Consider the following 27046-nt stretch of genomic DNA (forward strand, 5'->3'; position numbering starts at 1 on the left):
CTTTGAAAGCTTCCCTTTTATATGCTGGCCACCTTGTACTGAGAATTCCAAAAGCAGCCTTACATAATTGAAACCAACGAGTACCAAGTCTTGCCTCCCAACAGCTGGTGGAGATGCAATCATTTCACACTCAACTCGGACTTAGCCTCAATCTATATAAATACATTTCCACAAAGCTTTTGTGTAAGCAATCGAGAACTTCCTCTTGTTTTAATCGCCAACGAATTGTACAGGAGGTGAAGTAATTGAGGACATTCAGGAAAGCTTGAGTAAGCTGGTGTTGTTTTCACTAGAAAAGAGAAGTGCTGAACTCTGAGCTGATTGAGCTGTTTCATGTTGTTAAAGGCTTGGTGGGGGAGGTGGTGGTGGCGTGTTACAGTTCTTTCAGGGCATCCAAGAGGCTGTGGCAACATGCACTTTTTACAGACAGATTATAGAGTCGCACAGCACAGAAATAGATCCTTCGATCCAACTCATCCACGCTGACCAGATATCCTAAATTCGTTTGGTTCTATTTGTCAGCATCTGCTAGTCAACTAGTTGGTGGAGTTTGTGGCTTTGGAAGGTGTCTGGTAGAGTCACCTAAAATAACTGATGCACACGTGCCCAGAATTGGTGGAATACAGATATCTTTGTGGTTTGGAGGCAAGAAGATCTCCTCAGAAATAGAGAGGGTGCGAGAGCGATGGGGCGGTTTGATGGCAAGGATGGGAATTTAAGAATTGAGTTGTTGTTGGATCGGGAGTGAATTGTGGACCTCATCGTCACAGAAGGCTGGGAAGCCAAATCATTGGGTGTATTTAAGACAAAGATAGATAGGTTCTTGATTATTAAGAGAATCAAAGGTTACAGGAAGAAGAGTTTGAGAAATATATCAGCCATGATTGACTGGTGCAGCAGACTTGATGGGCCTAATGGCCTAATTTTGCTTCTATATCTTATCATCTTATTTGGCCCGTATCCCTGTAAGCCTTTCTTAATCATGTATCCATCCACATGTCTTTTAAATGTTGTAATCATACCAGCCTCCACCACCTCCTCTGGTAGCTCATTCCATACATGCACCACCCACTGTGTGAAAATGTTGCCCTTTAGATCCCATTTAAATCTTTCCCCTCTCACCTAAAACCTATGCCGTCTAATATTGGGCTCCCCTACCTTGGGAAAAAGATTTTGTCGAGTCACCCTATCCACACCACTCGTGATTTTATAAATCTCTATGAGGTTACCCCTCAGCCTCTGAAGTTCCATCCAGAGATTCCAAATCTTTTTCCATCAAAGAGTTAACCAGGAGTCTCTCCTACTGTCACTGCCTGCCATTAATATGTGTCAGATGTATTTGCAACTTGGTATATAATCGATGTGGTTGTGTTGCAAACGCACCTTCCTTGGCCATCAAGTCCTGGGTGAGACTAGAATCCCACCAACTACTATCTCTGTCTGATAAAGTAGGCATAGAGAAAATATAGGTTCAAAATTGTAAGACAGTCACTAGTAAATTCAATCAGAACTCGAGGAGAAATGTCTTTACTGAGACAGTGGTTGATATGTGTAATTCACTATCATGGTGAGCAGATGAGATAACCAGCAGACATGTATTTAAGGGAAATCTAGTAAGTGAGGGAGCGAGGAATTGAAAGACTTGCTCATAAGTTTGAATGAAATAAATAAGTTGGATGGAAGCTTATGTGTAGCACAAACACCCCGTATTGTCCAGTTGGGCCAAATTGTTCTGTGCTGTAAATGCTGTGCAGTTCTATGTAAATTAGCCATTTAATTCACACTGAGTCATAATTTTGTATTGTGTTGTTCTTTTCATTATTTCAGGGTTTCTTTGAGCTTTTAACTAATAATTAGTGCCATGCAATGCTGTGAAAGGTACATTCTGATACCAATTATACTCCAAGAGTGAGTTTCTTTCAAGAAAGGTTTTATAGAGTTGTCCTTTTGCCAAATTACTTGTGGTAATTTATATGCAGCAAGCAATGCCATGTATCTGAGTCACAGCAGGACCTTCCAACCTGGGCATCCAGAAAGAGCCTGCCTAAAGCTAATTCAAAACAGAACAGTAGCCAGTCTAGATTTGGTTTGAGTTCTTTTGTTACTAAGGATGCATTGAGCTCAGAATCTACGGTGCTAATTGTGAATACTACAGAAAAGACAGCCATGTTTCTGAAGGTTTTCATTTTGTACTCATAAGGACAAACACAAGATTATTTTGACATCCTTGCATTTCCTGTTGCCCACATTGTTGTGATCATTTGAAATTGGCATTTTTGCTTTTGACCTGATGAGTGCAAAAATATCAAAATCAGAATTGTTCCTTTGTAGGATAAATTGAAATTTGACCTTCTTGCATTTGGTGCAAAACTGGAAGGTTCACTAACATGACCCTCTTTTCAGCAACATCCAAGTCCTGTGTTCCATCAAGTAAAGATGAGTCATTGATTGCATTCTATGTTGGCTAGCCCTGGATAAATGTTGGCACTCCTCTAGCAGCCCACTCTGATCCTAACTTCCAGAGGGCAACACTAGTTGCCTTAAATCATGAAAACAATAGAAATAATTTGCAAGTAACCTTAGTATGTGAAGAATGATTCAGTAATCAAATGACAAAAACAAAGATCTGATCACTCCCCCAGGTCATCCAGACTTCCAAGGTCCCAAGGACCCCTGTTTGAAGAAATATTCATTAGGTATTTTGCTGCGTTGTCAGATTCATGGTTTCTTATTGAGTGAGGGGATACAGTCAGGCTGAGCCATCAATCAACAGCCTGTAGAAAGCAGCTTCATGAGAATTAGTTGATCCAAATTCCTGGGGGACGGATGTAGATTTTGTTACTTTGATTTGAATCCTGTGCTTTTTACATTCCAAAAAGCATTGTACTGATCTTGGAGGGATATTACAGATAATTGAATATTTGCTGTAAACAATTGAGGATTTGGAAAGCTTGCTGAAAAATATTGGATTTCTGAATTTCATTGCAACAGAGACACAGTACGGGGGCAAAAATGAAATGTCTCGCACTTTGTAACAAGTCTGCAGTTACATTACACTGCCCATAAATGCACAATGCAATTTACCACTGGGAAATGATTCTGGGGTCTTGTGAATCTCAAATCAGAACAGAGCTGATTGTTCACATTACAACAGTGTCTACACTTCAGTGAGATACCAGTTGTTGTAAAGTGCTTTGGGACATCTTGAACGCATGAAAGAAGGGAAATAAAAGCAGGTTCTTTCTTCCATTAGTATATTTCAGGTTATAAATGTGTAATAAAACAGGAAAGGCTGAATATCTTCACCAGCATCTGTGGTGACTTGACCTGCTGAGTGCTCCTAGTATTTTCTAGTGATATTTCAGATCTCCAGTGGTATTTTACCCTTACATTATGAATATCTTTTCCACACGAGAAAATAGTTTTGAGGACAAAGTGGAATGGCAAATTTGCCTTCATTCAAATTCTACCAAGGTGGACCCTGAAAATCACTGAAAAACAAAAGACTTGCCTTTTGACAGAGCTTTTCACAATCTCAGAATGTTCCAAAACTTTTCATAGCCAATGAAGTACTTTCTCAGTGTAGTCCCTGTTGTATTGTAGGAAGCATGGGAACCAATTTGTGCACTGCAGGACCCTACAAACAGCAATGTGATAACATTCAGATAATCTGTTATAGTTGTCAATTCAAGCAGAAGTATTGACCAGCACACAGTTCCTCACTGAAAGTGCCCAGTATCATTTATGTACATCTCAGAAAATAGTTAGGAGTCTCAGATTAACAGTTCATCTGAAAGATATGCTGTCCCAAGCACATATAAACATTGCCTAAGCACCATACTGGATGTCAGAGACACTGCTGATAGTAAAACGAGTGTAACTAGCAGACTACTTTCAGAGAAGATTTACAAATGATAACTTAAATGAAGCAAATAACAGGCGATATCTATAAATATACATAAAACACATTTGAATTCTCATACATTATTTTGCAAAACAAAAATGGTTTTGACATCAATCAAAATACACATTTCACTTCGAGGGATCTGAAAGCCCATTGTTCATTATTGCTTCATCCTTGGTGATGCCTCAGCCAATTAGAGTCAACTTGCCGACTTTTCTTCTATTGTCTAAATTGTTGTGATTGTTTGAAATTTGGCATTCTTGCATTTGTCTCGATGAGACAAAGTTGAAAAGTTTTAGCAACGTGTCTCTCTATTCAACCATAAACAATTTGTATTGTACATTTTGTTATAAAATATGAACACATATAGCAATCAATGATACTTAACATAAGATACAGGCATAAGAGTACTTGAGATAACTCATCTCTTGTCCCAGAGCAATTAGCTAGCAGCAACTAATCATAACACAATGGGATTATGTAGCTTAACAGGTTTACATGGGCAATTACCATTATACTTGTGGATGTAGCTGGGTTGACTGGATTGCTGGTTTATGATATACAGTGCTTTCTCAACCTTGAAGCTCACCTAAGCTGTGGAGAAAGCGAGGACTTCAGATGCTTAGGGCTGTGTTGACCCTCAGGTTAAACCTACCACCGGTGGTATCTCCCTAATGAGGAAGTGGGACTATAGCGATTTTATGAGTTCACGGTTAACAATGACATTGCAGAGTACGCGGAAGTGCAAGGTATTATAGGGCTGGGTCAGCACAACTTTACGCAGGGGACGGTCATGCCTGACAAATCTGTTAGAATTCTTTGAAGAAATAACGAGCAAGTTAGTCAAAGGAGAGCCAGTGGACCTGATCTACTAAGAATGTCAGAAAACCTTTGACAGGGTACCGCACAGGAGGCTCCTAAATAAGACAGCAGTCCATAGTGTTAGGGACAAAGTGCTGGCATGGACAGAAGATTGGCTGACTGGCAAAAAGCAGAAAGTAGGGATAAAGTGGACTTTTTTTAGGATGGCAGCCAGTGACTAATGGAATTCTGCAGAGATGTTGTTGGGACCAGAGTTATTCACGGTATATATTAACAATCTGGACAAAGGAACTGAGGGCATTGTTACTAAGTTTGTAGATGATGTTAAAATAGGTAGTGTTGAGGAAGCAGGGATGCTGCAGAAGGACTTGAACAGGTTAAGCAAGTGGGTAAATAAGGGGCAGATAGAATACAATGTGGGAGAGTCTGAGGCCATGCACTTTGGTAGGAAGAATAGAGGCATAGATAATTTTCTAAATGGGAAAAGGCTTTGGTAATCTGACGCACAAAAGGACTTGGGAGTCCTCCTTCAGGATCCTCTTAAGGTTAACATGCAGGTTCAGTTAGCAGTCAGGAAGGCAAATGCAGTGTTAGCATTCATTTCAAGAGAGCCAAAGTACAAGAACAGGGATGTCCTGCTGAGCCAGAATATGGCTCTGGTCAGCATTTGGAATATTGTGACCAGATTTGAGCCCCATATCTAAAGAAAGATGTGCTGGCCTTGGAGGAGTCAAGAGGAGGTTTACAAGAATAGTCTCTGGGATGAAAAGCTTGTTATATGAGGAGCAATTGAGGACTCTGGGTCTCTAATCAATGTTTGGAAGGATGAGGGGAATCTTTCAGAACTAAAACTTTCAGAATACTGAGAGGCCTGGATAGAGTGGACATGGAGAAGATGTTTCCACTAGTAGAAGAGACTAGGACCTGAGGGACCAGCCTCAGAGTGAAGGGACAACCCTTTAGAATTGAGATGAGGAATTTCTTCAGCCAGAGGGTGGTTATTCTGTGGGATTCATTGCCACAGCAGACTGCGAAGGCCAAGTCATTGAATATGTTTAAGATGGAGATAGATAGGTTCTTGATTAGTGAGGGGGAAGGCAGTAGAGTTATAGAGTCATAGAGATGTACAGCATGGAAACAGACCCTTTGGTCCAACCCATCCATGTCAACCAGATATCCCAACCCAATCTAGTCCCACTTGCCAGCACCCGGCCCATATCCCTCCAAACCCTTCCTATTCATGTACCCATCCAAATGCCTCTTAAAGGATTGAGAAACATGTCAGCTTTGACTGAATGGCAGAGCAGACTCAATGGATTGAATGGTCTAATTCTGCTCCTATGTCATATAGTTTTACCTTTTAATAGCAATATACAGGGGAAAGAGGGCAGTTTTGAAATTATGAGATACGATAGAATCAGGCTAATGAATTGACAACCCATTTTACGTTATTATTTCCATTGAATATTATGGAGCAATATTAAATAAATTTCTGATTCATTAATGCCATCTGAATTTATATAAAGTATAATGGTGACCATAAAGCCATTGTCAATTGTCCTTTAGGTTCATCCTTATCTACTCTGGGGAGGTGATGGCTTAGTGAAATTATCATTAGATTATTAATCTAGAGATACAGGTAATGTTATGGGGACCCAGATTAGAATCCTGCCATGGCAGTCAGTGGAATGTTAACAATAAAAATCTGGAATTAAGAGTCTAAAGATGATTGTGAATCCCATGTTGATTGTCTGATTCACTAATGTCCTTTGGGGAGGAAAACTGCCATCCTTATCTGGTCTGGCCTATATGTCACCCCAGATCCACAGCAATGTGGTTGACTCTTAACTGCCCTTTGGGCAATTAGGGATGGGCAATAAATGATGGCCTAGTGTGTGACATCCTCATCCTGTGAATGGATTTTTAAAAAACTGGCCTATATTTGACTCCAGACCCACAGAAATGACTTTACTATCCTCTGAAATGGCCTCACAAGCCACTCAGTTGTATCCAGCCATTTACACATAGTGTAGATGCTGGAAATCAGAAATATCAACAGAAAATACTGAGTACACTCAGCAAGTCCAGTCACCGCAGATGCTGCCTGACCTGGTGAATATGTCCAACCTTTTTTATTTAATTATAATTTTAGAACATAAAGTATCATTTAAGAGAAAGGAATAAATCAGATAAGCCACCCAGCATTGGCCCAGGGACTGGAAATGACAATAGCAAACCCAGAGACAGCATCCTTTGGTATGGCGGCTCAGTGGTTACCACTGCTGCCTCACAGCATCAGGGACCTGGGTTTGATTCCAGCCTCGGGTGACTGTGCATGTGGAGTTTGCAGATTCTCCCTGTATCTGCATGGGTTTCATCTAGGTGCTCCAGTTTCCTCCCACGATCCAAAGATGTGCAGATTAGGTGAATTGGCCATGCTAAATTGCCCATAGTGTAGGTTTTAGTGAGAGGTAAATGTGGGGGAATGGGTCTGGGTGGGTTACTCTTTGCACACTGTAGGGATTCTAATTCTAAAAAAAAATTCTAATTCAAAGTCCTCCCACCAGCTGTGGGAGAGCTGACCCCACAGTAACGACAGTGTGTATCAATTCTACAGAAAGCACCACAGCAACTTCCAAACCTGTGATATCAATCACATAAAAGAACAAGAACACAGTTAACTGGGAACACCACCTCCACCTGGAAGTTCCCCTCATCACCCTGACTTGGAAATGTACCGCTGTTTCTCTACTAGTATTGTAGAGTCAAAATCCTGGAACTCCCTCCCTAACGACTCAGTTTACTCCAAACGATGCAACAGTTCAAGAAGGCTGCTCCCCACCAACTTGTCCAAGGTGGCTAGGGATGGCCAATAAATGCTGCCACATCCCAATCCTTTAAAGTTAAAAATTCATCGCACAATGTCAAAATCATTGTCATAAAACTGGGAAGGTTGCCTGTGCTGCCTCGTGCTGAACCCCATACCTGTGTTATGTCCCAGCTACCTCCGTGCTGTAACTTTGTCCCATCTGAAGGTTACACTTGGTTCAGGATCCCCTTATACAACACTATCGACAATCTAACACGTTGGGTTCTCTGTGCCTATGTACTTTGCAAACCTTTTCTTGCTAGAGACTCCGATCTACCACCCTATTCTACGCCAGGACAGTGGCAGCTATGAAACACCTGGAGCTAGTTATATCCCCTGTGGCTAAATGTTTCCAATTCTGTGCACGTAACAAATTCACGAAAGTCGGATGTTCGCCCTCCAGCCACACCACTGAATAAATGACAACCGTCCCTTTTTAACACGTGATTTAAGTCTGTTGCAAAACTTCCCAGTTGCGACTTCAACGCATTTTAGAGAACTACATGATGTAGCTGTTGAGAGTGTTTTAGCCTTAAATTTCCTCTTGCTTCTGTAATGTAATTATTCGTCATGCTGTAATGGTGCATTGCGTTCAGCGGCTTCACTCCTCCTGCAATGTTTTTGGGCTGAGGATGGTGTGGAGAACGCACCCTTTAAAGAAGTTTGCAAGGAAAAATCATCAGAAGGCAGCGTTCCAACAACACTGCTGGCTCTGGGATACGCTCACTTCCTCAGTATAGAGTCACTCTCTGTCTTGTAATCTCGCGTTAGTGGTTTCCTCATCTGCCCTCCCTCCAATTGACAGGCGAGTGTATGCAAACCAATTCCAGGATTTTCACTTCAACATGGCTACTACCGCAACGTGTACCAGGTTTAGCGACGACTACCAGCTGTATGAAGAGCTAGGAAAGTATGCTATACCTTTGCTTGTCCCTTGCGTGTTAGGAGCTTGCCCCCATCCAGCTGCTGTGTATATTCCCTTTCCTCTTTCCCCCGCCCCAGCATCACTACCTTGTTTTTTGACCACCTCCTTCCTTCACCCTCCACCCCCCCCCTCCAATCCCTAGTGTTTCTGGACTAAAACCCCTGTTTGTCTTCTCTCTTGCCCTTATCCTTCCTCAGGGGTGCCTTCTCCGTTGTTCGCAGATGTGTCAAATTGTCCACGGGGCAGGAATTTGCTGCAAAGATAATTAACACAAAGAAGCTGTCAGCCAGAGGTGAGTGACTGGACAGAGGGAGTATGAGTGTGTGTTTGTGGAGAGGGTCCGTTCCCTCCTTGGAAGACGGACAAGGGACGTTCACTGGGGTGCAGACTTGAGAAGCATTTGATGCCAGCGTCAGGGAGGTGGGAACGCTCCGAGGAATATCTCTCTCTCTCTCCCTGTATCCACCCATCACAGTTTCTTATTCCATTTCGATTGCAGTATGATCACCGAGGAAGGAAGCTGGCAGATCTGAATCTATCTGTTCAGTAGAATAACATTTGACCAAAGCAGTGTTGACTGTGAAAACGAGAATAGTTTGTTGCGTATTGCTATTTTGTCAGGGTGTTGTAGATTAACATAAACTGACAGCAGTGAGATTGCTAAGGACAAATGTCCTTCCTGTCTGGCTTTTGCCAAACTTTATTCAGGAAAGAACAGGGTGGATATTAAGAGGCGAAGGATTTTAGTTTTGCTTTGATCTGTTTCTTTTGTATGGGCTAATAGAAGAGAGAAATTTCTTGGCAGCAGTCTTTCCGATTGTGTGTGTGTGTGTGTGTGTGTCGAGAGCAAGGACTAGAGGGAAAGCTAGCTCTATTTACAGCAATAGAGCCGGGATGAGGTTAAACTGCCTGTGACCGCGACAGAACAGCGCCGATTCTGTGCTAAAGTGCTCTCTTTTCTCTTTGTATGCACCAGAGCGAACGGCTGGTTTCAGAGCAGCACCAACAAATCCCCTCCTTTTAAATAATTCACAGCGAATTGATAATGACCGGAACTAGTTCATAATGACCAACAGCCGGATCTGTTACCAACCACACAAGATCCACAAAAGTTCGAAGCCCCACACCCGCGGTTCAGATCAAAGAAATAATTGTCACTTTAAACATGTACAGTTTTATTTATTAATTTTAAAATCTGGAGCCAATTTGCGCTTTACCTTTTTTTTTAACTGTAGGAAGCAATTTGCAAACTCGGCTCTGTAGCCACTCAATACGCCTCTTTCTCAATGGTTTTATTTCTCAAGTGAGCACCGGGATAGTAAAAAGTCTACCCTTTCCGAGTGGTGACTTCTAAGATGTAAAGTGAAGTCTATCGATGTCCACTTTCAAAAAGCACGTTTATTCCCCACGGATGACAATTTGCCCCTCTAATTCCTAATCCCTTTTGTTTTGGAAAGTTCTTGTTAAGATGCATCTGACGCGGCTTGAATGGTGCCACTACAATGCCGAAATCGGACTGTGTTGTAGGGAAATTAACCTGGACAGGGACTGACAGAAACATTTTCATTGTTTAATGGAACACTATAAAGGCTGTGGAAGCCAGAGAGCTTCCCCCTTCGTTTCAAAACAAGTGCAGGACAAAGAAGGATTGAGCAGGGTTAAAGGGAGGGGGAGGTCAGCTGTTGTGTTTTTTTTGTTTGGTGGGGGGTGGTGGGGGGGTGGGGGTCAGTCCAACCGCAATGCAGGTGTAGGAGCGGATCAGAGAAGGGAGAGCTAACGTATGCCTGTCATTTGTACCTGCAGGCGGGAGTGGGAGCGGGTGGGGTTTCAAAACAGAGAAAGGAGGGAAAAGAACAATCCAAACACACCTCTTCCTGGTAGAGTGTCCTAACGCAGAGTAATAGATCAGAATTAGCGTCTCTGCCTCCCCCTCTCTATCCAGGCGATAAATCACGTTGTCCATATCTAAACCACGCACTGGCTGCGCCACACAAACCTGGCTATTTATAGCCTCTGTTCCCTTTGCTATTTTATTCAACACTGTCATAAACTGCGAATATCATGCAGGCCTCCAGTTTATTGTCCCACCCGTGTGCTTTTTCCCTTGATTTGAGAAACTACAATGAGATTTCAAACAAACAAAAAACTTGCATTGGTTTTATTGGTTGTATGTTGAGATTGCTCCTCTTCCCACCCGCTTCTGTAAGATCTGCTGTTGTTCAGACCATGCTTTGCATCCAGTAGGGCAGGCAGTACGTTGGGGAGAGGGGCTGGTGGACTGACCTGACTGACTTTTAACGCGGGTAGCTAGTTTACAAGTGTATTTTCTGGCGTAATTTCCGAGGGACGCAGCAGAGGGCGCGCCGATAACTCTTTGCTGAATCTGAGCTTTTATTAAAAAAACTGTGTTAGAATGGACCTCGTCTGTTTCAGTAGCGTTTCTGACAAACGTTAAGAAAAGAACAAGCAGCTCTAAAGTTGCTGAGTCTGGACTCTCCATCGTTATTCAGATCCCAGTTCAGGGTAGTGCCAACCTGTAAGGACAAGTCCAGTTCCTCACCTCAAAATTCCTTACCTTGTTCAACTTATTGTTTTAATACACTCCCATCTCATATGTGGGCCCACTCTCCTTGTATGTCATCTCTCTTTCTCTTCCCTCCCATCACAAAAAAAGGGTTGTATTCTATAACAGAGGCTGCCAGATGACATTCTATAACCAGGATGCTCAAAGCAATCCTAGGAATGAACATGGGGCTAGGTTCTCTGTGTTTGTGAGGTACCTTGGTATAGGGTGGAGAGCTCAGTGTGTAGGAACCTGCATCTCTCACTCTGGCGCAGTGCATCAGTGCCCAAGTGCGCACACTGTGCCACCAGCCTGTCATACTGCTGCATACACATTCATTTGCTCTCTCTCTCTCTCTCTCTCTCTCTCTCTCCTTGGTACAGTGCCCCTGTCCAATCAGTGAGTCTGGGTAGGTATAGTCTTTGCATCTTTCTGATCTACTGTGTCCTTTAGGTCACTGAAGACATGTTTTGCATAATGTGGATTGCTTTGTGTTTGTGATTTTATCCAACACATAAAATCCTGTCTTCCAAGTTATGATCCTAATTGCTGATCTTTCTGGCAGTCTAATTGGTAAACTAATGCCAAACTAATTTTAAGCAACACCTTTTGGGGATTATACTTCCAGCATCCTAGTTGGAAATCAAATGATCCACAATTTGAGATGCTTAGCTTAATATCTCCTATTCACCTTTTGAATGCTTCACCAAACCCATTCCCAATTTTCATTCATCCCATATTGGGTGGAGGTGGGGAGTTCTGTGGAGTTTTGTAAGGATGTAGTTCTGTAGACATGAGAATTTTCCTGGGTGATTGTTAGCATAATCTCGGGTACGAATTGACTAAGGAGTAGTGTTACCAGTGATTCGTAATAGATGGCAATCTTGAACAAGACCTCTGATCTATTATTTTTGGTCTCTCGGCCTGTTAGGGGCTACTCCTGCTTGGTGATCTGCTAACATGGAACACCAGAGCTCATCTGCTTTGCCCATTCCTTACACTGGAGCTCTTTGGCAACCACTCTGATATCCAATGCCCAGTGCTTCATTGGTCGACCCCTCTTCATGTTGCTGGCTGATCGCCCTCCTGAAGCAATCTCTGTAGCTTTTCAGCTCTGATCCAATGGCCCAAATGCTGCCATTTTCTTTTCTGGATACTAGTTTTTCTTTTTAGTCCTGCATTTTCAAGTATCTCTTCTATTAACCTTATCCTTTAAAATTACAAGTATGGATCATGCATCTCAGCATTTGTATTTCAAGTGCCTGAACATATTTTCTTCTGTGAATATTTATTGTATAATGATCAGAGGCTTACAGGAAATTGCATACACTACTGCATCTCATGAGTTTTTCCTCCTCTCATGCTTTGGCTTTGTAGTTAACATATTCTTTACCTTTTACAAAATTACTTTGGGCTATGTCAATCTTATTCCTGATGTCAACAGATATGATGATTGCTTCTGTTTTTGTTTGTCTTAAATTGATAACCCTATCTGTGCCCGCTCAGAGTGACATCACTCACGTCAGTCTTCATGCCTCTCATTTGCTCCATTATCTTCACTCCCTCTGAATCCAGAGAGTGTGGAAGAGCAGAGTCCAGTATAAATGGGGCATTGCCCTTTTCAGGTTAGAGCCAGCTCATTTGGAGACAATGGCAACAAACACTCCTCACAAATTGCAGTCGAAGTTTGAAATGTTTTATATAAAAAAAACTTTTCAGAAAACTGTTGAGGCTAGGGGTCGACTGAAAATGTTAAAAGCTGAAATTGGTTATATTTTTGAGAGGTGATGAAATCAAGGCAGGTAGATAGACTTAAGATACAGATTAAAAATGAATGCAGAGCAGGTTCGAAGGCTGCACCTGCAGTCGAGAAATCAAGCCTCCAACTTATTTATATTTCTCCTGTGCCGTACCAGTCAGTTCAACTGTCCACAAAATTGAGTTGAACATTAAAAGAGTACCCACAGCTGTTCCACATATTTGCAACAATGTGGTTCCATCATGAAACACGTATGTTCTGTGGTTTTAAACTAATTAACAAAATAGCATATTTTTTAAAAAAGACATGCACTTGCTACCACTACAGTGAGGCTGTTACAGAGTCATACAACATGGAAACAGGCCCTTTGGTCCAATACGTCCATGCCAACCACGTTTCCCAGTCAAGCTAGTCCTCTTTGTTTGGGTTTGGCCTGAATCTCTCTCAACCTTTCCTATTCATGACATTTAAATATTGTAACGGTACCTGCATCTACCACTTCTTGTGGTGGTTCATTCCATATATTCACCACCCTCTGTGTGGGAAAGTTGCCCTCAGGTCCCTTTTTAAAATCTTTCCCCTCTCGCTTTAAACCTATGCCCCCTAGTTTTGAACTGCCCTGAATTTTGTTGCTCTAAGTATTTTTTTGAATAGCAGACCATTCACCGAGAAAGGCTAGGAGTCTTGCAGTTAATGTGCAAATTGCTTAGAGTTGGGATTCAAAGTGATGAATTTCTGAAATCTTTTGACAAAATTTACATTGATTGCTCCAATTGTTTTAACCTGCAAACCATAAACCCCTGCATTCACAACTCCTTGGTTTCTGATGTGTCTGTGGCCAGGATAACATTCAGGCTTAGGCTGACAACTGGTAATTCACATACCCACCACACAAGTGCCTTGCAATGAGCATCTCCAACCAGAGAGTCTAACCTTGCCTCTCTTTGATCTTCAGCAACATTATGATTGCTAAATTCAACAGTACAAGCATCCTGAGAGGTTACCATTGACTAGAAACTGAACTGGTTCAGGCATACAGATACTTTGGCAACAAGAGCAGATCAGAGGTTAGGAATTCTGCAGCAAGAAATTCTCCTGTCTCCCCAATGCCTACATCATCTATAAGACACAAGTCAAGAGAGTGATGGAATACTTCCTACTTGCCTGGGTGAGGGCAGCACTAACAAATTTCAAGCAGCTCAACATTATCGATAACAAAGAAGCCTACTTGATTGGTACATTGTCCGCCATGTTTAATTATCTTAGATATTTACTTGTTCTACAATCAGTGCACAGGGACAGCAGTCCATACCATCTACAAGATGCACTGCAGCAATTGGCCAAGGCATCTTCAGCAGCACCTTTTGTAGATGAGTGACCTCCACCACCTAGAAGAGCAAGAACAGCAGAAACCCAGGGAACAGCACTCAGGAAAATTACCTGTTTAAGTTGCCTATCATTCAGACTTGATAATATATTGACATTTCTTTAACATTGCTGGGTTAAAATCCTGCAACCCTCTACCTAAATTGTAGGAGTACCTCCAGTGGCTCAAGAACACTGCCTAGCAGTCAGTAATGGCCTTGCCAGTGATTGCGCACAGGATGTGAAAGAATAGAAAAAAATCGCAATCCAATTCCATTTTGTTAACATGTTGGTTGACCATTGCAGAAGCTTTTTGATTTGCACTGATGAGGACAAATGCAAGAATGCTGAATTTCAAACAACCACAACAATTTGCAACACAGGAGAAAACAGTGCTGATTGGTTGGGAAGTCAACTTTGAGGCTTTGTTGTGGAAAGCAATGGGAAACTACCTCAAGTTCCTTGTTGCTCTTTCTATGTCGCAATGTCAGCCAATTAGAGTCAAGCCCCCAACCAATTAGCACAGTTTTCTCCTGTTATAAATTGCAGTGATAATTTCAAATTTGGCATTCTTGAGTTTGTCCTGACGGGAGCAAGACAAGAAGCTTTGACAACAATGGGATTAGAATAGTTAGGTTGTTTTTGACTGGTGCAGAGTCGATGGGCTGACTGTTCTTTTCCTATGCTTTGATTTGATTTATTGTAGTCATGTGTACCTAAGTACAGTGAAAAGCTTTGTTTTGCGAGCAATACAGGGAGATCAGAGCAAACAAGGATATAGAAATAAAAAGTTGCTTAGACAGTGAGGCATACAAGTTACACTGCACAGGAGATGTGCAAAACAAGATCAACATTATTTGAAGTTAGAGAGTCAATTCATCAATCTAATAATGGCTGTAGACCCCTCTAACCCTAATATGTGTCTCTTCTCAGTAGTGTTCAAATTTTTTATTGCCAATGGATTGATGTTTTACTTGTTAGGTCAAGATTGAATTCTAACTTCAAAGCCATCAAGTTACCTGTCTTTGCTTACTGTAGAAGAGTCAACTAAAAGCTTAGGGCTCTCTATTACAGAATTCTGTGTCTCAATGCTGATACACAAGCCTCAGTGGGATTAGTCACAGCTTGAAGCATCACATGGCTGGCATGTTGTGTACAGGAAGATCCAACAAACAATGACACAAATACTAAGCCAAAGCAGTTTAGATGTTGGAAATTGTGCATATAAACAGGAAATGTTGGAAGTGCTCTGCATTTCAGGCAGCATCTTTGAGGAGAAAAATAGTTAATGTTTCAGTTTGATAACTTTTCGTAAGTGAAAACATTTAACTATTTCTCTCTCCTCTCATGCTGATGAGTATTTCCAGAATTTCCTGTTTTCATAAAACAAATTCTTACACAATACATGTGCTTGAGGAACTTGTGTTTAGTTTATCTAACTGTTACAAAAGTCTACAGTATCCTTCAATTTACAGGCAATGCTGCAGCTGGTCCAACTTGTGATAAAATGCCCAGCGCTTTAAAGTGTTTGGACCTTTTCAATAGAGGAATAAGAACAATATTCAGTTTCTGGAATGAAGGGATGTTTATTCTGTCCTTACTTTTATTTGAAGTTTGACGAGAAAATATTAAAGAAAAATAGGTTTGTACTGTCCTGTCTAATATTTCCAGTCCTGGCCTGGCTGTGTAACAGTGGCTGTTGTGCTACTGGCCAGTTTCAGTGGGTCCCAGACGAGTGAATTTTGCCTGGTCTTGTAATTGGAGAGGTCAGTAATGCACTTATTTGAGGGTGGCAGGACCTCTGTCTCTATCACCAGGTGGTATTGTGAACCAGCTTGGTGGGGACTGACAGCTCAAGAGGAATAAAATCAATCCACCTTCTAATCTTTCGAGAACTATTCAGACATCATATCTGTAATCCTGACTATAAGCTTCATAAACTCCATATTGGTCATGCAGGTTTTTAAATAAGATCCTTTTTACTAAGCACTGCACATGAACAAGCTACATAACCTAAATAGTGTTCACATACAAGTCCAAATTAACTTGAAGCCTTTCTTATTCCTCTGTTCTACATTTCTATGTTTGGATTTGACAGGCTATTTCTTGCCCTCTGTGGTGGATGCACGTGCAGTTACAACATTTAAAAGACATTTAGATAAGTACATGAATAAGAAATGTTTGGAGGGATACAAGCCAAGTGCAGGCATGTGTGACTAGTTTAGTATGAGATTATGGTCAACATGGACTTGTTGTTGGTCCAAAGGGTCTGTTTCTGTGCTGTATGACTCTAGAACTCCTGACAGCATCAATCCCTCTCCCCTTTTTTCTTATTTTAATAGAAGGGGGCATGAGGTTACTTGCTTTACTTAACTCCACTGTGCATGGTTGTGCCAGTTTGCATTGTAGACAGAACTGGGCTGAAAAAATTGAACATCGCAGGTTGAGAGTAATGATCATATTCATGAACTGGACTATGAGATATGACCCTGGGCTTTTGTCCAAAACTTTTTGTATTATAGTTACCAAGAACATTAGCTTCCTTATGAATAATGCTTTCATTTTTAAGTTGAACATACTAGTTAAATCATTTTGAATCAGCTCTCTTGTTGTTTTGTTTTTACAGTTCACTCAGGGAGTCAATTTTGGCAACATGTATTTATTTCTACATTCCTAATGTAATCTGGAGATATAGACGGTGATGGCTCCATTGTCCTTTTGCATTGTATAGCTCACCAGGAATCTCTCCCTCTTCTCACACCTGTTATTGGCATGTGTTGTTTGCAGATTGATACTCAATCTTTTGGACTAGGTTATGAGCATACCTTCCTGGGCCATGATCCTGGAACCTGAGACCCAGAGGTAGGGGCACTGGGGATAGTGGCATCAATGTAATGTTAGTGGACCTGTAGTCTGGATACCTGAATTAACAATCTGGAGATGTGATTGAAAATTCCACAACACCAGGTTACAGTCCAACAGGTTTATTTGGAAGCACTAGCTTTCAGAGTTACCTGATGAAGGAGCAGTGCTCTGAAAGTTAGTACTTCCAAATAAACCTGTTGAACTATAGCCTGGTGTTGTGATTTTTAACTTTGTCCACCCTAGTCCATCACCAGTACATCAACATCATTGAAAATCCCATCATGATAGTTGGCAAATTTAAATTGAACACATTTCCTAAAGCTGGGGGTGGGGTGAGGTGGTCAAAACCTAGTTAGTGTTAGTAATATTGTCCATGAAACACAGTGTGTCATTAATGAAGTACCTGGTTCACAATGTCCCAGAGGGAAGAAGATCTGTGATCTTCACTGGGTCTAGTCTATATGTGACACCGGGCACACACCAACTGTGGTTGACTCTGTAGTGGTCTAGCAAGTCACCCTGTTTAGAGTTGGATTAGATTAGATTAGATTACTTACAGTGTGGAAACAGGCCCTTCGGTCCAACAAGTCCACACCGCCCCGCCGAAGCGCAACCCACCCATACCCCTACATTTACCCCTTACCTAACACTACGGGCAATTTAGCATGGCCAATTCACAGCATTTCACTACAGACAGTCATAATTACAGCAAACTGGGATAGTTATATAGGGTACAGTCTACTGACTGAATCCTTTCAGCAAGGTGGCTACTACATGTTGGCCTTGGCCAGTGATGGCCATGATCTTTGAATGAATAAGAACTGGGTTTGATAGCCAGGGGTTAATTTTCATCATGCTGCAATGTTTCCAACTCTGTAAGGGTGGGTGGGAGAGGAGGTTAAGCATTTCCTCTGTCTGTGGAGCAGAGATACAACAGTTGAACTTTTGAAGAGAACCTGCAGCTTATTTTTCCATGGTCATATCTTTACTGTTTTTGAAAATTGAGATGCATCTTTGCAAAGCAGTCCCTTGGTGATTTAAATCAAAGGAAGAGAGGCCTTTATGGGGCATGATTGCTCATGATGAGTGACAGAAGAAATAGCCTATTTAGAGTCTGAGTTTATATTTTATTTAGCTGCAGTCTGTCTGACATCCATACTATGTATGCTTTGCTGACAGCTTCCTTAAACTTCTTTAATATAGCTAGTCTTGTTATTAGTTACTTCTAGTTTGATTATACCAATGCGTCACTCCTGGCTGGTGCACCACATTCTATTCTTGGTAAACATGAAGTCATCCAAATCTTCTCTGCCTGTTTGCTAACTCACACCAAATTATATCCAGCCATTTTCCCCTGTACCTGCTGACCTACACTGGCACCCAATCAAGCAAAGTCTTGTTTTTGCCACTCTTATCTTATTTTCATATCCTTCCATTGCTTCATCATTCTCTTTCTCTATAATCTCCTCCAGTCCTACAACTGTCCAATATTTCTGCATTCGTCGGATGTTATCCTCCTGAGCATTTTAATAAAAATAAGAATAGACATTGACGGGAAAACCCAGCAGGTGTGGCAGCATCTGAGGAGAGAAAGCAGAGTTAACATTTTGGGTTTTTAATAGCTGCACTATGGGCAGCTTTGCCTCCAGTTGCCCCAGCCCCAAGCTCTGAGTTACCTTCCCTTCACCACTGATTCTCTGCCTCACTTTTCTTCTTCTTAAAGCTCCTTAAAACCTATTCACTTGAGTTTTTTTGGCCATCAATCTATTATGTTTTCATCTGGTGCTTTTTGTTTGTGTTTTTGAATTCTCCTGTGATCGACCTCGAGAAAGTTTGTTCCATTAAAGATGGTATCTAAATCAAAGTTGTTGTGGTCATTAATCCTTGCAAGCTCTTCCCTTAACTGGCAATAAGAATGTTATAGCAAGGAGCTGTGCTATCTTTTAAAACCACACTATTGCAGAAGTTTGGAATTAAACTCAAGAATGTGCATTCATCAGCATAAAAATAATTCCATATGAGAGCAGTTAACAACAAATAATTGTGTGTTTCAGAACTGTGAGCATTTATGATACCATAGGGTAAATTCCCCAATCTCTCACCCCCCCCCCCCCCCCCCCCCCCCTGCAGGAGCCACACTTAACAAGAATACTGGGTGTTCCCTGCTGGGAATAAGTAAATGTTCAGTGACCAGGTTAACTTAACCAAAAAAAGGAAAGTTAGTAGTAGTCCTGCTAAATATTCCCACTATCAACAAACATTATTGAAGTTGCCTTAATTCAACAAAGGGTAGCTGGTTCAGAAGCTTTTTAAACTTTTGATAGGTAGTAAGCCCATGTATTACTTTGACGAACAGCAAACTCATGTCCTGATTGATCTGCTTTTTCTCTGTCTAATTAATCCCACCCAAAATCAGACTGAGTGTCTGCCTTGGTGCATTCCAAAGCACTTTACAGCCAATGAAGTGCTTTCATGTGTAGTTGTAATGTAGGCAAGTTCTCCACCAAACGACTTGTCAACCAGACTTGACACAATATGACTGTCACTTGTTTAGAATCCAGGAACTTCATAACTGCAGTGTGGGTGTGCCTATACCACCTGGATGATAACTGTACATTAAGACAACTCCCTACCAACTTTGTGAGATTGATGAGCCCTGGGTAATAAATGCTACCATTGTAGGACACACCCATTCCTCAGAAACCAAATTGTAAAAGAGATGACACTTCATACACAGCAAGAGCCCACAGTTAGAAATTGACTAACAGCGAGAATCACAGCATTATTTAACTGCTGATATTTTCAAACCTCTTTCCATCTCTCTATCCTTCTCCAGCCCCACAATCCAGATTGTCTGTGTGCTCTTGTAATTACAAGCGTCTCCAATTTTTGTTACTCCCTGACCAGTTGCTGCACCTTCAGTTGTCTGGGCCTCAAGCTATTTAATGCCCTGAATAACCATTCACTTCTCTACCTCACTGTCCTTTATAAGACACTCCTTTTAAAAACAGGCTCATTGCCAAGAGCTTAGGCAATCTGCCCTGATATCTACTTAAATGGCTAGGTGTTGTTATTTCCTTTTTATAAAACACCTGTGAAGCACATTTTCTTGCAAAAAAGGCACTGTATAAATACCAGCTTTTACAGTAAATATTGACCACTTTGTAGTAATGTTGGTCTTTGCATTGGAAAGTCACTGAATCTTTCTCTTCAAACCCAAATCTTGTGATCACTTGTATTCAACTGAGCAGGTGGATGGTTCCCTTAGTTCAGAGTCTCACCTGAAAGATTGCATCTCTGGCTGTGCAGCACTCCTTCAGTACTGCATTGGATGGTGAGTTTGGATGTTACTCCAGTGTCTGGAGTGGTGGTTTTGAAAGCCTGTCCATCCAACCATTGGAGGTGAAAGTGTGACATGACCATTTGCTTGTTGGTAATCTCCTCCTTGCTGTTTAGGGATCATCACATGTACAAGATGGTTTTTTCATTTTCAACAAGTCATTGTATTTTGGTGCTGCTTAAATATATGCGAAGAGGGCCAAGATGTGAGAGTTGAAAAATTGTTCTGTAATGTATTTGTGCTTGATAGGACAACTTCTGAGTTTACATGTACTTAAAATATCCAAAGATGCATATATTAATATAGTCATACAACATGGAAACAGACCCTTCAGCCCAATCTGTTCATTGCAAATGCAATCTCATTGCCTCCCTTGCTGAAAGGATTCAGTCAGTAGACTGTACCCTATATAACTGTCCCAGTTTGCTGTAATTATGACTGTCTGTCTGTAGTGAAATGCTGTGTATGTTCCTTAGCCACTGACGTAAACAATTACAGGATTGTTTGGTGAGTCATGGATGAAACATGCATTAACAGTGTATTTAATATAGTTACTGCCTCTTGGGGGCGGAGAGAGCCTTTAAGCTTTCTGAGAACCAGTCACTTCCCATTGGCATTTTGTTTCCAAAGAACTGACCTCATTGTGCTAAAATCTGTTCTCTTCATTTCATTATGCAGAGGAAGACAGAATTTTGATTTCTTATTTCTTATTTATCATATCCTTCTTGCTCCGATTGATATTATCATGAAAGTTTGTGCGTGACCTCCTGTCTGTGTGTATAGAACTCTTTTTTTTCTCTCTCTGTTTCTCGCTCAATTTGTTACTCTCGCTCTTGCTCACTCATCTACATATCTCTGTCTCTCTTGCTCTCTATCTATGTTTTTATCTGTCTTTCTTCCCTTCCTGTTCTTGGTTTGTGAGCGTCTCAATCTCTCTTTGTGCTTGTCTTGCCTCAATCTCTCTCGTTCCATTTTTCTCTCTGTCTCTCATCCCCATCTCGCTCCTTCCCTGGGGTAAAAAAAACTATGACTGTAAACCAAATAATTTTTTCATATTCTGTATTTTACCTAAACTCCTAACATAATTCTTTTCATGATCCACACACTTCAATTGACCTTCCATGCTTCCCCTTCTTTGTAAAAACAAAGAGAATTAATGTGTGTAAAAACATTTTTATCACTCCTTGTACCACTAGTACTTCTGAGGGTATTCAAGAATTTCTTAAAGCCAGCACCTTTTATTTATGAAAAAATCTGTCAACTGGTGTCTTGAGGCAACTCACTTTCTTAGGAAACATTTTCCCTTTTTAAACTTTTTTTTTAATGCAAGCAAAGGCCAGTCCTCAATCTTTTCTCAGCAACTTTGTTTTTATTTCAAAAGAGAATGTGCTCTAGAAACTCAGCAGGTCATGGCAGCATCTGTGGAGAGAGTAATAGTTGAGTTTTAAAGTTCAATACAACTCTTCCTTTTTTTTTGATTGTACAAATCTTGTAAGAGAACATTTATCCACAGAACTATACGGTGACAAATGTTTCTCGGACTGCCTCTCGTATAGGACATCCTTTGGAACATTGGTTTATACAGCTACAGTCGTCCTGCTATAAAGTGACAGTTGTGTTTCTCTGCAGCCCCGTGCTTATAGAAAATTATGCTATGGGAAACAACTTTAGAAAATCACGCTGTAGAAGATCGTTAATAGAAAATCACTATTAGTAGAAAGTTTGCGTTTTACAATGTCCACAATTTGTCAATCATGTTATAGCCAATTCGTATCAACAAAATGTGCATTATAGCAAAATGACCTGCATTGCCTCAACTGGTGCCACTGTTTCAGCAGCTAAGGTACCTTTAACTACCGTGTTCATTTCCTTGGCTTCCAACAGATGATATTATTCTTTTCTGTAAAAAAAAATGGCATAATTGAATAACCTGTTGAAAAATTAGCATGTGAAGAATCACCTAAAATTATCAGCTTCATATTTTCTGCGTTACATTAGGACAAGAAACTGGAGTCTACATTTTTCTAATTCCGTTTCTTTCATGTTTTATTTGTCTTCCAGATTCCTCAATAGTAGAATGTTCATTATGGCACTCCATTGCAATACATGATAGCTGGTACAACAGTACAATCTTTACTATTAAACCGTAAAATCAAACTTAACTGATTAGTTCCTTCCTTGGATACGCATTGTCTTTTTGTGAAGATCCAGTCCAGTTCATCAGGATGCGATCACTACTTTTTCCAAGTAAGATTGTTGAACCAATATCAGTCCTGACCAGTTCTGCTTAATCTCTAAACCAATATGTTTAAAGGTTCCAGAATCCTGACTTCCAGACTTAAATTTTCCTTCTGTTTTGTTCTATCTTTCATACATCATTCAAATTCTGTGGAACCTCTTCACAGAAAATCATGAACACACATCAGAAAGATGCCTACAAGGTTGCAAACAGGTGACTGTACAAATCAGGAGCAAGAGTGGGCTTCTCGGCTTCTCCAGCCTGCTTTATCATTCATTTAAGGTCAAAATGTATTGGAATCCTCCACATTTCTGCCTGCTCCAGATAATCTTTCACTCCCTTACTTGACAAGAATTAATCTTTGTCCACCTGCCTTTAAAAATATCCAAAGGCTGCCTCCACTATCTTTTGAGGTTGAGAGTTCCAAATATGTTCAGTCCTTTCAGACAACCAAATTCTCCTCATTCCATTTTAAATATGCAACTAATTTATTTTTAAAACGGTGGTCCCTCGTTCTAGATTCTCCCAAGAGAGTAAGTATTCTGACTACATCACCGTGATAAGATCCTTCATCATCTCGAATGTTTCAATCAGGGTGTCCTTTGGTCTGTCTTGGTAAGAAGATCAAGAGTGGGAAAGTGGGATAAGGCTAGATAGTTGCTTGTCAGCCAGCACATGCGCAAAGGAAACAAATGGCCTCCTCCTGTGCTGTCCTTGATGATAATTCTTTTAACAACCTGTGTTTAAAGTAGCAGGCAGAGCAGTACAATCGCAATGTGTTAAATTATTGTCTGCTAATTCTGAGGTTTGTGTTTTTTAATACAATGCTGACTGGAGCCTAATGTGGAGTGACATGATACATTGACCAAGAAAGATCATTGCATATTAGTGTTGTAACGCCAGAAAATAGCCGTGGGAGCCAAGATTATCTGTGACCACGTACTGAGGCATCAGACATAGTAGCTGATAAACCCTGGTTCACTTGCTTTCTTGAAAACGAGGTCCTTATCCCACACGACAGTGTGGGATACTATGTAACTAATTTATCTCAACATCACCTACTTGTATATTCCTGGAGTGATTTAATCCAGTAATTGTTCCAAGAAACATGATATTTTATAATGTGCTGTTTGGAGGAAAGATAAGTGAGGGCTCTTGTCCCTGCCTTCGAAGCCCAGGTCTCTGCTCCAGAGGTGTGTAATATCATTTCCGAACAGGTGGTTTGGGAAAATTTCTGGATGACAATGAGCTGATGTTTAAGCAGCATCTGCAAGGAGAGAGATTGTGGAGAGGTATAGAGGGGGACTTTCAGAGTCTAGACAGTTGAAGGAATGCTGTTCCATGGTAGATTGACGGAAATAATGTAGGTGCAAGATTCCAGAAATGAAGGACTGCAGAGATTTTAAGGGGTTCCTCCTTTCATAGGAATGCACAATAATCAATGCCCCATCCCTCCCCCAACCACTCTAGTGCCCCCCTGCCCAAGTCACCCTGAGGAACATTTCCAGTCCCAATCACCCTGGCAGAGGAGGAGTACCCTTTAGCATGGCCGCCAGGACACGGACACACATCCTCATCTTCACCTAATGTGGGAGGAAACCGGAGCACCCGGAAACCCACACAGACACAGGGAGAATGTGCAAACTCCACACAGTCAGTTGCCTGAGGTGGGAATTGGACCCGGGTTTCTGGCGCTGTGAGGCAGCAGTGCTAACCACTGTGCCACCGTGCTGCCCAGATATCTTGAAGGAGAATTGAAACTTCTTATCAGACATCAATCCAGTATCCTTTTAAAAGTCATGAATCCTATATTTTCTTGGGCAATCTGCATTGTGTTCCTATTCTAATTGGATGGCAGTATTCCTCTTAATCTCTTCCATGACCTTGTGCGCTTTCTGGCACGTGGTTAAAGTGAGAAAACAGCAGCTAAAATGGGTCAGGTATACAATGCAGTTTAGTCTCTAGTTGAAAAGCACAACTTCTGATCTTTCATCCATATTTAAAATGGAAACATTCTGTGTTGACTGGAGTAAGAATGTCATCGCAAATATCACCAGTTTATACATGCAGTTTTCTGTCTTAATGTGTACACAGGAATGAGAAAATGGAATAGATTATTGTACACTCATCATTTTTTTTTTAATGGGAGTTGGCTAGCTCAGTTGGTTTGTGAGATGGTATGATGCTTTCCTGCACTGGCGGAGGCTACCATAAAGGACTCTTTTCCCCCTCTCCTGAGGCATAGTGGTCCTTGCGTCTGTCCCTAATGAAAGAGCAGACCTATAGTCTGGGTGACTTCTAGTCCTCTTTTCATTGTCCAAATAGCTTCAGTTTTGCCAGTACCAAGTACTGTACCAACTGAACAGTCAGCTTTTCACCAGCAAGGCTGAGTGGATTGGGAGAAATCAATGGTTCAAATGTTTTGTTTAATTCACTCATGGCATGCAGTGTCTCTGGCTAGAGCCAGCCTTTATTATCCATCCCAGTTGCCCAGAGTAGGTGAGAGTCAACCACATTGCTGGGGATCTGGAGTCACATGATGGCAGTTTCCTTCCCTAAACAGTGTTCATGAATTGGATGGGGTTATCCAACAATTGACAGTGATCACAACTGCAAATATTTATCAAAATCAAACCCCACCATCTGCCATGGCAGGATTGGAACCTGGGTCCCCAAAACATTACCACAGTCTCAGGATTAATAGTCTTGCAATAATACCACTAGGCTGTCACCTCCCTTAAGTTCTCAAATGGTTAAAGCACAAAGGCATTTCTATTGATGTTTGTTTTGGAAATTGCAAGTATTTGTTTTTGGTCTTAGGTGGGGATCTGAGATGTGGTGCACTGTCACCTTCAATCTGTCATCTTCAGCATTTTGCAAAGTAGTTCAACCTGGATACCAGCCAGGCAAGAAATTGTTGTTGAGACTACAATTTTCTTTTTAATTTACTTGTGGGCGGTGGGTGTTGCTGTTGGGACCAGTATTTATTGCCTTTGAGAAGATGGTGGTGAGCTCCTTTTTTTTTTGAACCACTGTAGTCAATGTGATATAGGTAGACTCATAATGCTCTTAGGGAGGAAATCTGGTCAGCCATGGTTTTATTGATCAGTATTGAGAGGCCAGATGGCTGACTCGTACTCCTAATTAATACGTTCATATGCAGTATGGATTGTATTTGAGCATCTATGAATTTATTGGATGATACCTAAGCTATTTGAAAATTGTTATTGTGGCATGAGCAATGGGTACTTCATAGGGTTATTGTTGGATGTTCATTCAGTCATGTGTATATGTGTACTTGCTACCTCAGAAATATTGTATTGGAGTATTATTTCCAAGCACAAATGACTTGCCACCCTATTACTGCTCCATGTTCCGTGTGTGTGCAACAAGTTGGATTGTTTAACCAACTGGTTGTATGTTTACATTTGCTTTGAGAAACTGCCATTCATTGTGTTGGTACAAAGGTTCTGTGGGCTTTCTTAAACTGCTTTGGACAAAGTAGAAACTGAATCCATGTCTACATCCACCAACTAATGTCTGCTTGGGTAATGGTAACAATGGCAACCGAGAGACAGAGAGAGTTTACAAATTCAATTACTTTGGTTAATTCCTTTCCACTACCTCCTACTTATCCTCTTCCTCCTCCACATCTCTAACAACACCCCAGGCACTTCCACATAAACCTGTTGGACTATAATCTGGTGTTCTGTGATTTTTAACTTTGTCCACCCCAGTCCAACACTGGCACCTCCAAATCATCATTACCCCTCCCATAACTCGCTCACTCACTCACACACTCACTCTCACTTGGGAGTTCTGCATTCTGTCAACATCAAAGTTATTCCGTGATCTGATTAACCTTTTTTGAAATGTTCAGTGACTTCCAGTTGAGAAAAGGCTTGTGAAAAATTAGAGATTTTGTTCTGTAAATTAGGTGCAAAAACAATCATGACCTACAAAACTATGCTCACAACGCATCTTACTGTTTTGGAAACAACACAAAGCAGTTAAAAGAATAACAGCTGATGTACTTGTAATTGTCTATTAGAATGGGTAGAATCTGGGTGGTAACCATCATGGTCCCTGGGTGTGGACAGAGACAGCCTGACATAGTCACTGAGGTCTACAGCCCAGAAAAATGCCCTACACCCTATCGACTCTGCCATCAGTCAGACTGGAAAGGGTCCTTTTCCAGCTGCCCTCCTACCTGGAGAAGGGCCCGTTCAGGAGCCTAGAGTCTGTGCCCAAGGCTATTTCCGTCCCTGCCAATCCCACAGCTTCCCCTATCCATTGCCATTCCTTACTCAGTTTAACCCTTTCACCTAGTTCTTTCATCTCATGCAGAGACTAAAGTGTCTGATAAAGCACATAAATAGATGGGTCTGGGTGTGT

The 27046-nt window shown here is 41.2% G+C and overlaps 1 protein-coding gene across 16 annotated transcripts in view; it reads left to right on the forward strand.

The window, feature by feature from the left end:
- Window positions 1-8123: 8123 nt before the first annotated feature.
- camk2g2 (calcium/calmodulin-dependent protein kinase (CaM kinase) II gamma 2) overlaps window positions 8124-27046 on the forward strand; it is a 357622-nt gene continuing 338699 nt past the window's right edge. For 3 of the 16 annotated variants that reach the window (XM_072583439.1, XM_072583440.1, XM_072583441.1), the window contains exons 1-2: window positions 8127-8505; window positions 8718-8812. In XM_072583439.1, the coding sequence (XP_072439540.1) occupies window positions 8441-8505; window positions 8718-8812 (160 nt within the window). In that variant the 5' untranslated portion in view covers window positions 8127-8440. Of the gene's footprint in view, window positions 8506-8717; window positions 8813-27046 lie in introns of all 16 variants that reach the window. The other 13 variants (XM_072583449.1, XM_072583450.1, XM_072583454.1 and 10 more) reach the window with 9 other exon arrangements.

Source organism: Chiloscyllium punctatum, chromosome 13 (genome assembly GCF_047496795.1).
Source record: "Chiloscyllium punctatum isolate Juve2018m chromosome 13, sChiPun1.3, whole genome shotgun sequence".
Lineage (NCBI taxonomy): Eukaryota > Metazoa > Chordata > Chondrichthyes > Orectolobiformes > Hemiscylliidae > Chiloscyllium > Chiloscyllium punctatum.